This window comes from Oreochromis aureus, linkage group 22, assembly GCF_013358895.1.
Source record: "Oreochromis aureus strain Israel breed Guangdong linkage group 22, ZZ_aureus, whole genome shotgun sequence".
Lineage (NCBI taxonomy): Eukaryota > Metazoa > Chordata > Actinopteri > Cichliformes > Cichlidae > Oreochromis > Oreochromis aureus.
The window spans coordinates 2,647,889-2,664,654 of record NC_052962.1 but is presented as its reverse complement, the minus strand read 5'-3'; the positions used below and the strand labels follow the sequence as shown (position 1 = coordinate 2,664,654).

Here is a 16,766-nt window from a genome sequence, read left to right as displayed (position 1 = left end):
ATTACAAAAAGCAGCAGCCTACTTACTTGAGCCTGTAAGTGGAATCCATTTGTCAAAGAAGAAAAGGAAACAACAGAAAATAGCATTGTTTAGGTTATTATCCAAAAAAAATAGGTATAAAGCTAGAATGTAACACTTTAAGTGAGCCCTCTCTCACCTGATTGACATGGTCCAATTTAGGGCAAGGTCTGCCACCATTGTATGGCTTTTCTCTGAGCCATTTAGAGCGAACTTTGACCCCACTGCCACATGATTTGCTACAGCGAGACCAGTTGGACCACTCACTTAGTTTGCAGTCAGATGGACAAGGGATGATGCAGGCTTCCTCAATATACCCTGTAACCAGTCACATAACAAAAAAGTAGAGCAAGATATTTGACCACATCTTGGCTGTACACAGTTTTGGGAAGGTGTATGACAAAATAGATTTTAATGGTCTGTTTTTATTATTGGACATCCAGGTCATTCAGTCTCAAATTACTGTGGGCCTTCTGCTCAACCATCTCTGGTTTGCACAAAAATCTTATGGTCCAAAGTTTGAACACATTAAATTGCTGTAAAATTTTTGTTTCATATATCCAATCATTTTCAAGATATATGTTTGTGAAAAATGGTCCATCCATCTGATGGGCTGATGAGCAGGGACTCCTCCTGGTAAGACATCTGGAAGTGATCCAGGAGTCATCCTGGTCAGATGACCGAATCGCCTTAACTTGATGGGGGGGGGGGGGTTTCGAAGGAAACTAATTTGTCACTTGTATCTAAAGCCTATTATTTTGTGACCATGGGTGAGGAAGGAACGTAGATTGATTGGTAAATCGACAGCTTCTCTATGCGCGTGTTAAATGTGTGTGCAAAAACTTAGGTTAAACATAGTATTTTCATAGCGGTGGCTTAGCTCACCGGGATGAGCAGGCGGCCATTTGCCGTATGGCTCTGGCCGGCCTTCCCTTACTTCACTATCTAATAAAGTCAGAACAACTTTCGAGGTTGTAGTGAAGTTGTGTTGTGATGGTTACTTTTCTCTATTTTTTCCAGTAAGGTATGGTCTCTCCATTTCAAACTAAGTGCTCTATTAGGGTGATATGCCACTTTGAGGTCTTGGCCTGATTATTCAAGACCTTCTATTTGGAGAGAAGCATTTTAAAATTTACTCTGGATTTAAAGAAAGCCGCTGAATATGGGAGACATATAGTCTTTCTTTCTCTTTCTGGTACCGGTTAGTACTCTCATTGCAGAGTACTGTGTGATGTAAGCATGCAAATCAGTAACATAGGCAGTCTATATGACAACCAAGACAATTTACACAGGTTCACTGACTGAACACTTAATAACATTGTCTTTAGAATAATCAGCAGATGCAAATATATATATTGCAGCTAACTGACATCTCCAACATTTAGCTGTAACCCTGTCAAGTAGAGAGAGCAGCAGAGGTGAAAACAGCACAAGGGATTGTGGGAAGTCCACTTCCACATCTGGACTCAGTGTATGCTGGACGGATCCAAAAAAGGGACAGACATATTTCTGCAGACCCCACTGACACTGGCAATGGACTGTTTATACTGCTTCCTTCTGGAAAGCGTTACAGGAACATACCAGACTGAGACACAGCTTCTTCCCCAGAGCTGTGAAATCCATTTCAATTCAGTGATGTTTTAATAATAATAATGGATTGCATTTATATAGCGCTTTTCGAGACCCTCAAAGCGCTTTACAATTCCACTATTCATTCGCTCTCACATTCACACACTGGTGGAGGCAGCTACAGTTGTACACCTGCCCTGGGGCAGACTGACAGAAGCGAGGCTGCCATATCGTGCCATGGGCCCCTCTGGCCAACACCAGTAGGCGGTAGGTGAAGTGTCTTGCCCGAGGACACAATGACCAAGACAGACAGAGCTGGGGATCGAACCGGCAACCTTCCGGTTACAAGATGAGCTTCCCAACCCCCTGAACACACATATAAGGCACATATTCACAGGTCGATAGTACGCATTCAATTGTCATTTTATTTTGTTAAATACCAACAAAATGATAGCAGAAGTGCTGTTACGTGTCTGGCCAGAAAGAGCGCACCAATGTGTTTATTTGGTAGTTCAATGAAAGGCTTCAGTTAGTTAAGAGGGAGAAAAAGAAACTGTGTTCACATTTGCAGTTTTGTCTTGTTATATAATATTTGAAATAAAAATAAAAAAAACACTACATTTTCAGAAATATTTGTGGGTGTTTTCTTGTTTGTTTGGTTAGTTTTTTTGTACTACTTGAACACTAAAGTGGCCCTCCAATGAGATAACAGTGTCAGCAGTGGCCCACAGCTCATTTAAGTTTGAGACCCCTGCTCTGCGGGGAACGGTGTTAATGTGACACCTTGGGGATTTAGTATGGAGTTAAATCAGGGCCATAATGTTTGTGTAGTTAAAAGAAAAATTTGAAATCGAAAATATGTAAACTGAAAGCAAAAGTCACATTTTTAGAGTGAACTTTGAAAAAGAAAGAGTTGGATTTGAAATAAAATCAAACGTTACATTTTTTCAGATTCAGATCTTTTAAATTAATGTACAAAAAAAAATTCTTCAGGTTCGGATTTTTCTCTCAGCTTCAACTTTTTTTTTTTCACTTTCAGATCTCTATTTTTCAGTTACAGACTTTTGGCCCTGTTTTGGCGTGGTGGGCGTGGCTACACAGAGAGGGGCGGGGAATCATGAGTGACAGCAGACCGCTGCAGGCTCAAGATGGTCCATTTTTCATGTTGCCTTCAGGAAACCTGGGAATGAACATAATTTATCAAACACCTCCTGCACTGTATTATTTGATAATGTTTAGAAAACATGTCATGCATAACTGCTAAAACTCAGTTACTAAAGCTCTTTCAAGCAGTAATGTGTACAAATTACGCCGTAACTGATCAATTATGAGACGTTTTCCCAGCCACTACGTGAGAAGTGGTCATTTCCCATGCTCTCAAAGTAGCGCGCATTGTATCGGGTGGGGGCTGCTGTTAACTTGTCCCTCAGTGAACGATGGCTGTGTCCCAATTCAGGGTATGCACGCTTGAAGTACGCATTTCAAGTGCGATTACGTCACCGCCACGCGACGACGGCTGTCCCAATTCAAAGTGTACTTCAAATGCATACTCCAAATGTGCCGTCGATTTCCCCAAATATCAAGCGTGGTCCGTGCACGCCAGGGCCCCATATATCCCACAATCCATAGCGTGGCGGTGGGTGTGGATAATTTTGCCGCAAAATACGGCAGAAGGGAGCGGCTGAAGAGTGAACTGTCAAAAGTAAGTACTGAATATTATGTCACTTATTTATGTGCAAATGTTTAAGAACATTAAAACATTACTGTTGGCCACATGTCGGCAAAGTTATGTGACATTAGCGATGTTTGTACTTTCAGCGGTAACTTGGTTTTAAAGCCTCTACTTCTAAATATATATATAGTTGACCTTAATCTTACAGAGAATGTGATGATTTTATGGATAATTAAAGTCAGTCATATATCCACAAACACAACAAGCTGAAAGTCAGTGATGCTGCTCGGTTTGCAGTCCTGAATATGACGGCACAAGCAGGATTCACTGCACTGTTAATGTTAGCTATGTTATATTGCTGCCTCTGTTCGGTGGTGTCGAGCCAAACGGACTTTAACGTGTGTTTGAACAAGCTGACGGTTCACTCGTTAAGCTGAAAGAAAGATGCTTTAATCACAGGAGTCACACATGTGTCCACTGTAGCATCTGGGAACTCTTCTTGTTTAGCACTCGTAATAACACAAACACTAAATCCTCCTTCTCTTGTGCTGTTTTGTAGCAGTGTATACACCTGAGACTGTCACCTGTCTGTCTGTCCTGCACTCTCTCTCTGTTTCTTTCTCTCTGATTGTGGAATAAAAGTATGAACATATATTTATAAGTTACACTTGTGTTTGAATCCTGCAGCTTATCACACATTTGATTTCCATGTGTGACGACTGCAAGTGTCCAGAGTGAGGACAGATTGAGGGACCCACTGCTGCACATCATCTGTGAGGCTTTGCACCCCTGATGATCCACCAGGACAAACTCAGCAGTGTGTGAGGAAGAGGAGGAGGAAGAGCCAGCAGCAACTGACAGATGGAGAGAATCGACAGACTGTTCCCTGTTTGTGAAGGACTGCTAGAAAAGTCTAACATAACTAATTGTCTGTGCTGAATCAGTCTTATTAGGTAATGTTCAAATAATGTTATCATCCCAGTGTTTTCAGTGTGGGAGAAAGTACTCAGGGCCTTCAAGTTACACACTATGAAAGGCAGCAACAAGTTTAATATTCAGAAACCTAAAGTATGTATCAGCAGCAGAATGGAGCTAAAAATAAATGTTTGTTTCAGTTCTATGAAGCTTTGAGTATTTTGGATTAGTAGCACTGCTGTGTTTGTTGCATCATATTGCTGTAATTGTTTATATGCTTTATATATTCTGAGCTAAGTTGATCTATAGTGTTACATCATATTCTATAAGGATGTTATGTGTTTGTAGACTTTCTGCCCAGTTTGACCCATTTAGCAGAAGTCAGCCTGTTTAAGGCTCTGATATCTATTCTGTATGACTTAAAGCAGTTCTGACATGGTCTGATTTTCTCACCCAATAAAGGAATATTTAATATATCAGTCTGATCTTCATTCTATCAGAAACAGTTATCACAGCTCGTACATTTTCTTTTTACACATATATGTAAGCATTGAGCCAAATTTAGTAATGCCAACATATTGAAAGAACAATGTTTGTCTCTTATATATAATACATCTGTATATACACTGTCAGAGATACTTGTCTTTGAGTGAAGATTTAAGGTGATAGGAAATATAAATAACTGCTACTTGCATTTTTGACCCAGAGTTCAAGCTCATATATATATATATATATATATATAATCTGACAATACATATAATATTGTCCATATTATATTAACATTACCACAGTGAGATGATTTTAGTCTCATGAACAACATTAGCTAATTATTATTTACTAACTAATCTTGAAATGACTGTTCAGTACAGAAATGAAGCCCAACTATCATGTTTTACAGTCCTGTGGTCTCAACTAATCAAAGTGATGTCATGACAAAAATGAATGACCAACAAAACATTTTTTCTCCTTCATTTCTGTCACACAAAGCTGTATGAAACATTTCTCGCGGTTAGTATCATGGTTGCTAGGCAACCTGAACAGCACGACGAAGGCTAGACCGTCACAAGCCTCTCACTTCCGCACTTCCCGTACTTGTAGTACGCACCGTACGTAGTACGCGTAGTGTGCGTACTTCAAGCGTGCATACCCTGAATTGGGACACAGCCATCGTTCACTGAGGGACAAGTTAACAGCAGCCCCCACCCGATACAACGCGCGCTACTTTGAGAGCATGGGAAATGACCACTTCTCACGTAGTGGCTGGGAAAATGTCTCATAATTGATCAGTTACGGCGTAATTTGTACACATTACTGCTTGAAAGAGCTTTAGTAACTGAGTTTTAGCAGTTATGCATGACATGTTTTCTAAACATTATCAAATAATACAGTGCAGGAGGTGTTTGATAAATTATGTTCATTCCCAGGTTTCCTGAAGGCAACATGAAAAATGGACCATCTTGAGCCTGCAGCGGTCTGCTGTCACTCATGATTCCCCGCCCCTCTCTGTGTAGCCACGCCCACCACGCCAAAACAGGGCCAAAAGTCTGTAACTGAAAAATAGAGATCTGAAAGTGAAAAAAAAAAAAATTGAAGCTGAGAGAAAAATCCGAACCTGAAGAATTTTTTTTTGTACATTAATTTAAAAGATCTGAATCTGAAAAAATGTAACGTTTGATTTTGTTTTAAATCCAACTCTTTCTTTTTCAAAGTTCACTCTAAAAATGTGACTTTTGCTTTCAGTTTACATATTTTCGATTTCAAATTTTTCTTTTAACTACACAAACATTATGGCCCTGATTTAACTCCATAATTTAGTTATTCAGTCATAGAAAACTCACCGTGGCTGTTGCATCGAGAAGTCTCCACTATCCTGTTGTCTTGGTCATAGCACACCATTGCTTGGTAGCGGTACCCTTGGCCACACTCTTTGATGTCACCTTGTACCTTCATGCCAAGCTGACCCTCCATGCGACCACCCTCAGATAGGATACAGTCCGACCAGTTGCCTACAGGCTGGGCATTGTATTTATTACATGGGCAGTACTGGGTCTCACTTAGGGGATACAGCTGGTTGTTTTTACACTGGTCATGCTTTCTACTTCTCCCTGCAGAAACAGCAAAAGATAAATGGTTATCATCTATAAGAATTTTCCACTGGTGAAGGGTTCAATGTGGTGACCTTCACACACAGAAAAGTAACAATATGGTTTTACATCTGGTGAACTAACACTAAAGTTTCTGGAAGTCGGCCACTCACCTACTAGCATCCTTTTGCGGGTTCTGACACCCACACAATCTGCTGTACAGGAAGAAAACTTGGACCAGCTGCTGAGTTGACAGTCTTCCTGGCAGGGCACCTGACAGGGTTGGGTGAGAGATGGCATGGAGCTAGCAAACTTAAGACAAGCTTCAATGTCTGCTTGCCCACCATCCTGCTTTCGGCATGAAACAGCTAAAGAAGGGGGAAAAAAGGAATGACGGAGTTCTGCAAGAATGGACTTTTGTTTTTGTAATGGCACACCATTTGTATAAACGATAATGTGAACTATCACTAATGGATTTGATTATCAGATTTACAGTACTATATATACTATTAGGGCACGGTATCAATTTCGATTTCTGTAACTGATTAGATTCACTTCAATTTTGACTCAGTCAGTCAGAAATATTAGAATTCTTATCATTTATCAGTACATGTCTATGTCTTTATATCTATGTATAAAAACAAAGCTGACACTTGTGAGACTTCATCAGAGGTGTGAGCATCACAGCAGAGGCCTTTGTGTCAAAGTAAGTGAGGATAAAACACAGAACAACATGAAGGAGATTTTCCTGGCCTGGCTTTTTATAGCAGAAAATCCCCTTAAAGATATTCTTCAGTAGATAGAAAAATGGAAGAAAACCATGAACAATATCAACATATGAACATTACCTGATGCTGCTGAAGTGAAGCAAAGCAAAGTTACAGAGGTCTGATGAGAGAGACAGCTAAGCATTTTGCAATTTAGCATCATTTGTAAAGGTTTTTTCAGTACTGAACAGCAGAAAGCTTTTCTTGTCGAAGGTCATTTTGGAAAAAAAAAACAACAACCAAGAAACAGCGGTACAAAATAGTAGACCAGTGTGTAAAAAGCAAGCGAATAATGCAGAAAACAGAGATTTTGATGGTAAACTGGTCGCTGAGTACACTGAGAAAGAGAGCTGTGTAGGAAGTAAAAGCCAAAGTCATGGAGAATTCATGACAATGTTTCTCAAATGTGAAGCAGAGTTTGGATCTTCTTTTGCTGCTGGTTCAGTGAATTTTGGTCAGAGTGATGAAACCTGCAGCTTCAGAAGCTGTGAGACGTCGGCTTTCAGCACCCGATGGCACTTCTGTGTTCGTGCCGTCGGGTGAACGATCCACACTTTGTGTTTACATCTTTGTGCAGAATCCGTTTACCTGCTCTTTAATAGTTTGCTGTTTTAGCTGTTTGGCGGTTGTTGACACAGTTTTCTGAGCTTTAACCTGAGATTCTGGCATTTCTGGCAAAATACATTTATTTATTTACATTTATTTATATTTAAAAATTGATTCAGGATTTTATGAATCGATATCGTTTTATTCAACTAAATCGATTTTTTAAACCTACCCTAATATATAATCTTTCCAGCTGTCACAGAAAAATACAGATGGGCATGATTTGATAGCAGAACTTTTTTTTTCAAATTGTCATTATTTAAGGTTATCTCTGTTTACTTCTGTTTAATATCCAAAACATGGTTATGCCTTTTGTAAGTGAAAGGGTGCACAGTAAAAGGGTTGTATTGAACTAATCAATTTAATTAAATTCAGTTCAGTTTTATTTATACAGTCTCAAATCACATCATCATTCGCATTAAGGTGCAGTCCTACAATAAAATAATAGATACAGAGAAAAACCCAACAATCATATGACCCCCTATGAGCAAGCACTTTGGCGACAGTGGGAAGGAAAAACTCCCTTTTAACAGGAAGAAACCTCTGGCAGAACCAGGCTCAGGGAGGGGCGGGGCCATCTGCCATGACTGGTTGGGGAGACAGGACAAAGGACACACTGTGGAAGAGAGCCAGAGTATACCATTACAGGTACCTCCCAGGGATCAGGGTGAAGATAACTGGAAACTGACAATGGCCTTGTGGCAGGGGTGTGGTGGTTGAGGGGCAGTGCCACGGAGGCTCAGGTGGAGGTAATCACTTTTTCCCTTTTTTAGTGCCTGCCACCAGGGACAAGAGAGGAGAGTGTGGAGGCAGCTGGAAAGCTGACCACAGCAGAAACACTTGTGAATTGAGCTGCATTGTACATGTGGATATATGTATATAAATAAACGGGACTCAACATTTACCAGAGCGACATGTGGGGTCGGATCTTTCACAGGCCTTTTTGCAAGAGACTTTAAAAGGAGTCTAATTTCTATGCATTAATTCAGGGGTGTCAAACGTACGGCCCGTGGGCCGCATCAGGCCCGCAAACGGGTTTAATCCGGCCCGTGAGATGATTTTGTAAAGTATAAAAATGAGCAGCAATTTTTCAATAAAGAAACTGCTGTTCCAATTGTGTCCATTGGATGGCGCAATAGCAATTGTGAGCTACTTTGTTTTGCCCGTGAAATTTAAACCCGATGTGCTTTGGCACCCTCATTGCCCCAATATGTCTCTGTCAAAAAGGAGAAAAGTGGATGCAGAGCGCAGAGTGTTCCAAGAAAAATGGTCATCCTCCTATTTATTCACGGAAGTGAATGGGAAAGCTGTATGTTTGGTGTGTTCCCAGCATGTTGCAGTGCTAAAAGAATATAACCTCCGTCGCCACTATGTGAGTCTTCATGCCGACAAATATGACAACTTTCAAGGACAGCGGAGAAGAGAGAAGGTGAATGAACTGTTGGCGGGTCTGAAGAAACAGCAGTCTGTGTTTACTCACAGCCGAGACATCAGTGACGCTGCAGTGAAAGCTAGCTACCTCATTGCTTACGAAATTGCACTTCATCTTCAAAACCATTTAGTGAGGGTGAATTTGTAAAAACATGTATGATGAAGGCATCGGAGATTGTGTGCCCTGAAAAGCGCCAGGCCTTTGCAAATATCAGCCTGACAAGAAACACAGTTGCTGACAGGATTTCTGATCTTTCAGCGGATTTGGACAGCCAGTTGAAGCAAAAAATAAAGTCATTTATTGTGTTTTCAGTTGCAATTGATGAAGGCATGGACATTACAGATGTTGCACAACTGGCAATTTTCATCCGCGGAGTTGATGACACACCGTCACCGAGGAGTTTGTTGAGTTGGTACCGATGACAGATACAACGACCGCAGCTGATATTTTCACCGCGACTCGGGCGCCGCTGGACAGGGTCGGAGTGGACTGGTCCCGCTGTCAGCCTGGCTACAGATGGTGCGCCCTCAATGATCGGGAAGAAAGCAGGCGTTGTAAAAAAGTTCAGAGAAAAAGTGCAATCTGCAAATGGAGGACGTGATTTTTGGACTTTTCACTGTATTTTGCACCAGGAGGCTTTGTGTTGCAAGTCACTGAAAATGGATAACGTCATGAAGGTGGTCATCCAAACTGTTAATTTCATCCGATCCAGAAGCCTCAATCACCGTCAGTTTGACAGTCTCCTCAGAGAGAAAGACCACATCTATGGCCTGCCATACCACACTGAGGTAAGATGGTTGAGCTGAGGTGCTGTGCTGAGGCGTTTCTTTGATTTACGAGAAGAAACTGAACAGTTTATGGAAGAAAAGGGCAAACCAGTGTTAGAATTTCATTCCGTAGAATGGATGCAGGACCTTGCATTTATGGTGGATGTTACAGAGCACCTGAATAACTTGAACAAACAGCTGCAAGGACGCAACAATGTTGTCACGTAGTATTATGACAGCATACGTTCTTTCAAGTTGAAGCTGTTATTGTGGGAGACGCAGCTCGCTGGCGGTGATGCAGCTCACTTCCCCTGTCTGAAAAATGTGTGCACGATCCAAAGTGTGGCAGATATGAAGCGGTTTAAAGATAAAATAACGGGACTGTTACTAGAGTTTGAGCAACGATTTCAGATTTTTGGTGAACTGGAGAAAGACTTCAAAGTTTTTTGCTCGCCGTTCACCGTGAATCCCTCTGATCTGCCCGTCAGGTTCCAACTTGAAATAATAGACTTGCAGTGTGACTCGGATTTGAAGGGCAAATTTGCCGCAGCTGGCTTGAACACATTCTATCAGAATCTCTTGCCAGGTTACCCCAACTTGACAGCCCTCGCTGCAAAACTGGAACCATGTATCTTTGTGAGCAAGTCTTCTCTGTAATGAGCATAAATAAAACAAAACTGCGCTCAAGGCTCACGCACAGGCACTTGAATCACATCCTGAAGTTAGCTGCTGCTCAGGATGTGAAGCCAGATATTGATGAGCTGGTGAAAGCTAAAAGATGCCAGGTATCAGGAGTCAAATAAACTATGCAACCCCAATGAAAGTGCTGCATGAGACACCCTGATATACTTATACTGTGTGCTTGTGTGTTCTTTGTCCTCAGAATTTTCAAATAACTTGAGGTGTTTTGTAATGAGGGCAGCACGGTGGCACGGTGGTTAGCACTGTTGCCGCACAGCAAGAAGGTCCTGAGTTCAATTCCACCATCAGGCCGGGGTCTTTCTGTGTGGAGTTTGCATGTTCTCCCGTGTTTGCGTGGGTTCCTCCGGTACTCCGGCTTCCTCCCACCGTCCAAAGACATGCAGTTTGAGGGGGTAGGTTAATTGGATAATCCAAATTGTCACTAGGTGTGAATGTGTGCGTGAATGGTTGTCTGTCCCTGTGTGTTGGCCCTGCGACAGACTGGCGACCTGTCCAGGGTGTACCCCGCCTCTCGCCCTATGACAGCTGGGATAGGCTCCCCCCGCGACCCTGGAAAGGATAAGCGGAAGCAAATGGATGGATGGATGTTTTGTAATGAATAGCTATGTTGTGCTTTTGGACACACTGTCCTCAGGCTCCAGCTTTATGTTTATATATTTTTATGTTGATGTGCTACTGTTTCTAATTGATTGTATTTGATTTATATATTTAACCTATTCTGTGGTTCTTGTAGGATTTCATTATTTTTATCTACCTTGCTGCCTGTGAAGTGACACCGTAATATAGTTCTGTGATCTGTGAAACAGTTCTGTGAATCACTGAGGCACTGTGTGTTTGTGTGTTCTTTGTCCTCAGAATTTTCAAATAACTTGAGATGTTTTATGATTAATAGCTATGTTGTGCCTGTACTATTTTGAACATACTGTCCACAGGCTCTAGCTTTATTTTTATGTTGATCGTATTAAAACAAAGAAAACAATCTGAAGTTGTTGTTTTTAAGTTATATATACAATGATTTTACCAGTCCGGCCCACTTGAGAATAGACTTTTCTCCATGTGGCCCCTGAACTAAAATGAGTTTGACACCCCTGCATTAATTCCTCTGACAACTTAAAGGAATAATACATATAAGTAGTAATATATTACATGAATCTGTTTGGTAAGAGATTCTAGATTAATACAGCTGAAAATTTCTGCTCACACATTAAATTATTAATCCAGTAAAATGATTAGTTATTGCTTAACATTTGCTTATATGTTTAACATTTCCCTGACCATGACATGTTATTTTGTGATTCCATTTACAAGTGTCTACATGCCCATCCACTCCTCCCCACTAAATTATTATTTTTGTCTCCAGTGGGGATTTAAAAGATTTGCATCTTAAGACAGTCTACAACCAAATTAAACTCGGAAACTGACTTTCATAATTAGAACTCGTCACCAGTGACAGATGACACTGCCACTGACCCCAGATCTGATTCCATTTCAATTTTCCAGTAAGCCACTAATGACCATTGTTTCTGAAAAACTACAATCAACTAAATGAATAAGAAAGAACTGGATTCAGAGCATCAGGAGACTCATAATAAATACCATAACTATTCCTACTGTGTGTCAAACACTTGCCTGATCACTGACCACAGAATTCTCTACAAAAGTGAGTTCTGCACCTTCTTCTTTCAGCTTGTTAAATTGCAGTTATGGAACAGGTCTGCTGTCTGCCACAATATGCAGTTATGAAGACTGTCTCTGAAAAAAAGTATGAGCAAGGTTTGCTGGCTTTGCAATCGATGGTGCAGCTGCTGTGATGGGCTGAAAGGAGGCACACTCCTGAGTGAAAACATCAACTAACCTAAACGTCATTCACTGCATCATTCACGTGTTAGAACCTGTGGACCATTGTCCTTTATAACAAGTTAAAGAGGGGTCTCAAATCAGCACGGGGCTTCTGCATGACCATTTCCAGTTTGCAAAAAAGTGTTATGGTGCAAGGTCTGGACACACAGAATGATTGCTGCAAGATTTTGGCTTTATATATCAAATACTGTCCAGCATATAATTTTTTGTAAAATTGCCTGCCGACCTACTTTGACCATTTTTTCACACATTGAAATCTGAGGCAATGTTTGAACGTGAATATCACAACAACTATTAAAGATAACAGCCTGAAAGTTTTCTTTGGACAGATATATTAAAACATCTCTAATAATTAAAATCTGAAAAATATATTAAAGCCCTTGCGCAAAGTGAATGTTGAGCACACCCTAATAAAACACTTCACACACATGAGTGACACTTTTTTAATGGTATATAGTGGAATTTAGCAATACTGCAAAATTAAGCATGTAGAATACTTTTTGAACATAAAATTCATAGTCACAAAAATTAAGATAATGCCATTTTCACTCAACTTGGATCAAGTAAATATGACAGTTGTAGCAGAAAATCACAAACACTGGTAAATTGTCCATACAGAATAAAATTCTAGAATCTCCACATGGTGAAAAAAATGAAATTATTATGTTAAATATGAGCATATTGTTCATTTCTGAGACCTGGGTCAAATCAGCAATTTTTTTAGAATATTTTCTACTTAACCATATTCAATTTGTTTAAAAATGTGATTGTCCAAAGTCTGGAGACATATAATTATTGCTGAGAAATTTTAGCTTCGTATACCAAATACTTCTCAAGATATATGGTTTTAGAAAAAAGTCCATCCACTCATTTTCAGGCATATTGAAATCGGAGACAATATTGGAACATGAATGGCCAAAAAACTATTACAGAAAAAAGCCTGAAATGATTACTTGTCTTTCATCACTTGTCTTGCTACGTGTTGGCTAGCGACACAGATATGTTAACATAACATAAACACAGTGAAGCTGGAGGATGAACGCCAACTTTTTCCCACTGGATAAAAGTTAACGTGAAGGTTCCTGATGGTTAGAGACAAATGCAATCGCATGGCAGGATGCTGTAAACGGGCCAAACTTCAGTCAGGAGAACAACTGAGATAATCCATCCACAATACCAGGTTAGTCATTAATATACTGCAACAACATGGGAATAGAGCAGCTGTGATAGAATACAGCATTAATGAATCAATGGTACAGAAGTGGAGGAAGCAAGAAGAATGAGTTGAATAAAGTTGGACTTATCTGACTGTCTTGTTTGGCTTAATGTGCCTTATGGTCCGAAAAATACGGTACAATAAAGGTTTAATGAAAATACTCTTTTCTTGATTTTTGTGCCAAAGAATTTCATGCAAAAAAAGTTCTACATGTTTTACTTTACATTATTTTATTGTGACCTGTATAATATTATATACTATTCAGAAGTTATCACCAGTTATCTTTGGCAGGTGTTTATTATTATGCTCAAACACAGGACGTGAGGATGGCCTACATTTTTTCATATTTCATTTACCCAATAGTTGCAGACTTTTTTAATCTGTCTCAAATTACACATCCTGATTCACTTTGATTGTTTAAAGAAACAAAAAAGCCAATGAAAATGTTAAATGTTAAAACATTGCCTCAGACTTTAGGCCTGGACCAAATTGCAAATTAAAAACAAGTATCTGGAAAAGTATTTGATATGTGAAGCTAATTATATATGTCAGGGGTTTTTTGAGATGACAGAGCAAATGACCCAGACTTGAGGTGGCTGTAGCTCAGTAGGTAGAGCAGGTCACCTACTGATCGGAAGGTTGGTGGTTTGATCCCTGGCTCCCCCACTCTGCATGTCAAATATCCTTGGGCAAGATACTAACCCCCACTCGCTTTCCAATGCATCCATCGAGTATGAATGTTAGTTAATTAATTAGAAAGCACTGAAAGGCATAGAAAACAGTGCATGGGTGAATGCGGAGTCTTGTATAAAGTGCTTTGAGTGCTCCGGGAGAGTAGAAAAGCGCTATATAAGAATCAGTCCATTTACCAGATCTTGAAAATGCAAAGTATGCACATATTTAACAAGATGCTAGATCATCTGGAAATTCCACAGTTTAGTTCCACATGGATAGGACAATAGACTGATGTTTGTGTTTTCTGGCACAACTTGTCATATTTACTCAGTCTAGCATGAAAGTTAAATGAAAATGACATTTTTTTGACTATGAAGTTCATTCATGTTCACTTTTTTTAAAAATTAGCATTTATCCTTCACAGTTAGCCAGTTATCAGACATTTTTAATGTATCTGTATGAAATGAAACATCATGATTCACTGTGATGGTAAGATAGGTCAATGGGAAAAGGCTTTTTATCTTAAATAGGTTTTGTTGTGTTATTCATGTTTACACATTGTCTCAGATTTCAATGTGCAAAAAAATGGTTAAAGTGGGTCGAAGGCAATTGTTAAAAAAATATATCCTAAAAAGTATTTGGTATATGGGGCAAAAATTTCACAGTGTCCAAACCTTGTATCTTCATATTTTTTTGAGCAAGCTGAAGATGGCTGAGCAGTCTTGTAACGGTCTTGTCCTTCTCATGTCTGCGGATGTTGGTGAAAGAGGGGTGGTGTGCTGCAGATGGCATTTCGTATGAATGACCAAAGTATATAGATGTGTGTGTGTGTGTGTGCCATGTTTACATATCTTTGTGGGGACCAATAATTTGAAATTGACTATACTTGTGGGGACAAACAGCCCGTCCCCATGAGTTTGAAGGCACTTTTAGGTTTAGGTTGTGTTTAGGGAAAGCATTATGTCAATTAGATGTCCCCACAAGGATATGAAAACACGACTCTGTGTGTGTGTGTGTGTGTGTGTGTGTGTGTGTGTGTGTGTGTGTAACCGAGGTAACATCAGACCCCACTTCCAGAAATCCCTTTATTGTGGCGGGAATGAACTCCGTATAAGTTCCGGGTCAATCTGCTGCATGTCCCCTACCAAAGGTCAGCGGAACGAAACTTATCTCATACTGGACTAAACCTCGTCCCACTGCCTTTTGGGACCCACTAAGCTGTTTTGTATTATTACCATTATTTTTGTTTGTGATATATATGCATATATTTATTTTGTTGTACATCTGTATACATTCCTCAATACCATAATATACATAATATATATATTTTTGAGCTCTATTTCTGTTTCCTGTGTTTTATTCACACACTCAGGCTCCATAGTCGAAACACTTCTGATTAGCTCATTATCTATGAAGCTGCAGTCAGGCGCCCTGGTCCTTTACCGCGTTACAGTGTGTGTGTGTGTGTGTGTGTGTGTGTGTGTGTGTGTGTGTGTGTGATTGTCCTCACCTCGAACCTGCAGACCTAGCCCACAGAGCTCCTGATTCCCAGGACTGCCCTCCCGAACAGACCATGGAACCAATTGACATCTTCGCCACTTATGAGTTTTCCATCTGTCAAAAAACATATTATAAGAGGAGTCTTGAATGAAAATTGAACTGGTCTATTTTGTTCATATTTGGTCATCACAAGAAAACATCATATTCAGCACTGCATATTAGTTTTTGGCAGGTACTGAGTGAAAAAAGTCCCCCCACTTTTTTTAACTTGTGAAGGAGCTTGTTTATTATAAACATGAAGTTAAGCCTTTACGGTGGCAGTAATTAAGCTGATTCTGACATTATATTTATATAATGTAAATAATATTTTGGCTTTATGCTGCCAAACTATTTTTCATTGCTTCTGCAACACTGACAATAAAAATGATCTTATCTTATGCTGGACTGTTTCTAATTTTAGATTCTAATTTTGGAGATATTGCACTCGTCGTTGCAGAGTATCTGTAAAATTACAATCATCTTTTCTCAGAGTTATGCTGAAAAACTAGTTCGTGCATTTATTGTTTTATTATTATTATCAGGATTTCCTAAAAACTCCCTGGAAAGCCTTAGTTGATCCAAAATGATGCAGTGAGTGTGCTGACAGGGACTAAAGGTCTCAAATAATCAGGCCCCATCCTATCTTTAAGAACGCATACTACCATATCATCCCAATAGAGCACTTTTCTCTTAGACCACAGGCTTGCTTGTGGTTCCTGGGGTATTTAAAAGCAAAACAGGAGGCAGAGCCTTCAGCTTCCTGTAGAACCAGCTCCCACTTTGGATTGGATTTTCTTTCAAGATTAGGATTAAAATGTTTTGTAACTTTGAATCCTCCCTTGGCTATGCTGTAATAGGCCTAGGCTGCTGGGGGCTTCCCATGATGCACTGAGCATTTCTTCTTTGCGAACCCTTTTCTTTAATTAATAAATATTTGTAATATG

The 16,766-nt window shown here is 39.9% G+C and overlaps 1 protein-coding gene across 1 annotated transcript in view; it reads right to left on the bottom strand.

The window, feature by feature from the left end:
• The window catches only part of LOC116335010 (thrombospondin type-1 domain-containing protein 7A-like), a 255,565-nt gene that overhangs the window by 97,107 nt on the left and 141,692 nt on the right, over nt 1-16,766 (bottom strand). Inside the window, exons 11-15 of the mRNA XM_039605075.1 lie at nt 15,794-15,897; nt 6,432-6,626; nt 6,013-6,279; nt 158-336; nt 27-32 (exon numbers count right to left, since the gene is read on the bottom strand). Of these exons, the coding sequence (XP_039461009.1) occupies nt 27-32; nt 158-336; nt 6,013-6,279; nt 6,432-6,626; nt 15,794-15,897 (751 nt within the window). The remainder of the gene's footprint in view (nt 1-26; nt 33-157; nt 337-6,012; nt 6,280-6,431; nt 6,627-15,793; nt 15,898-16,766) is intronic.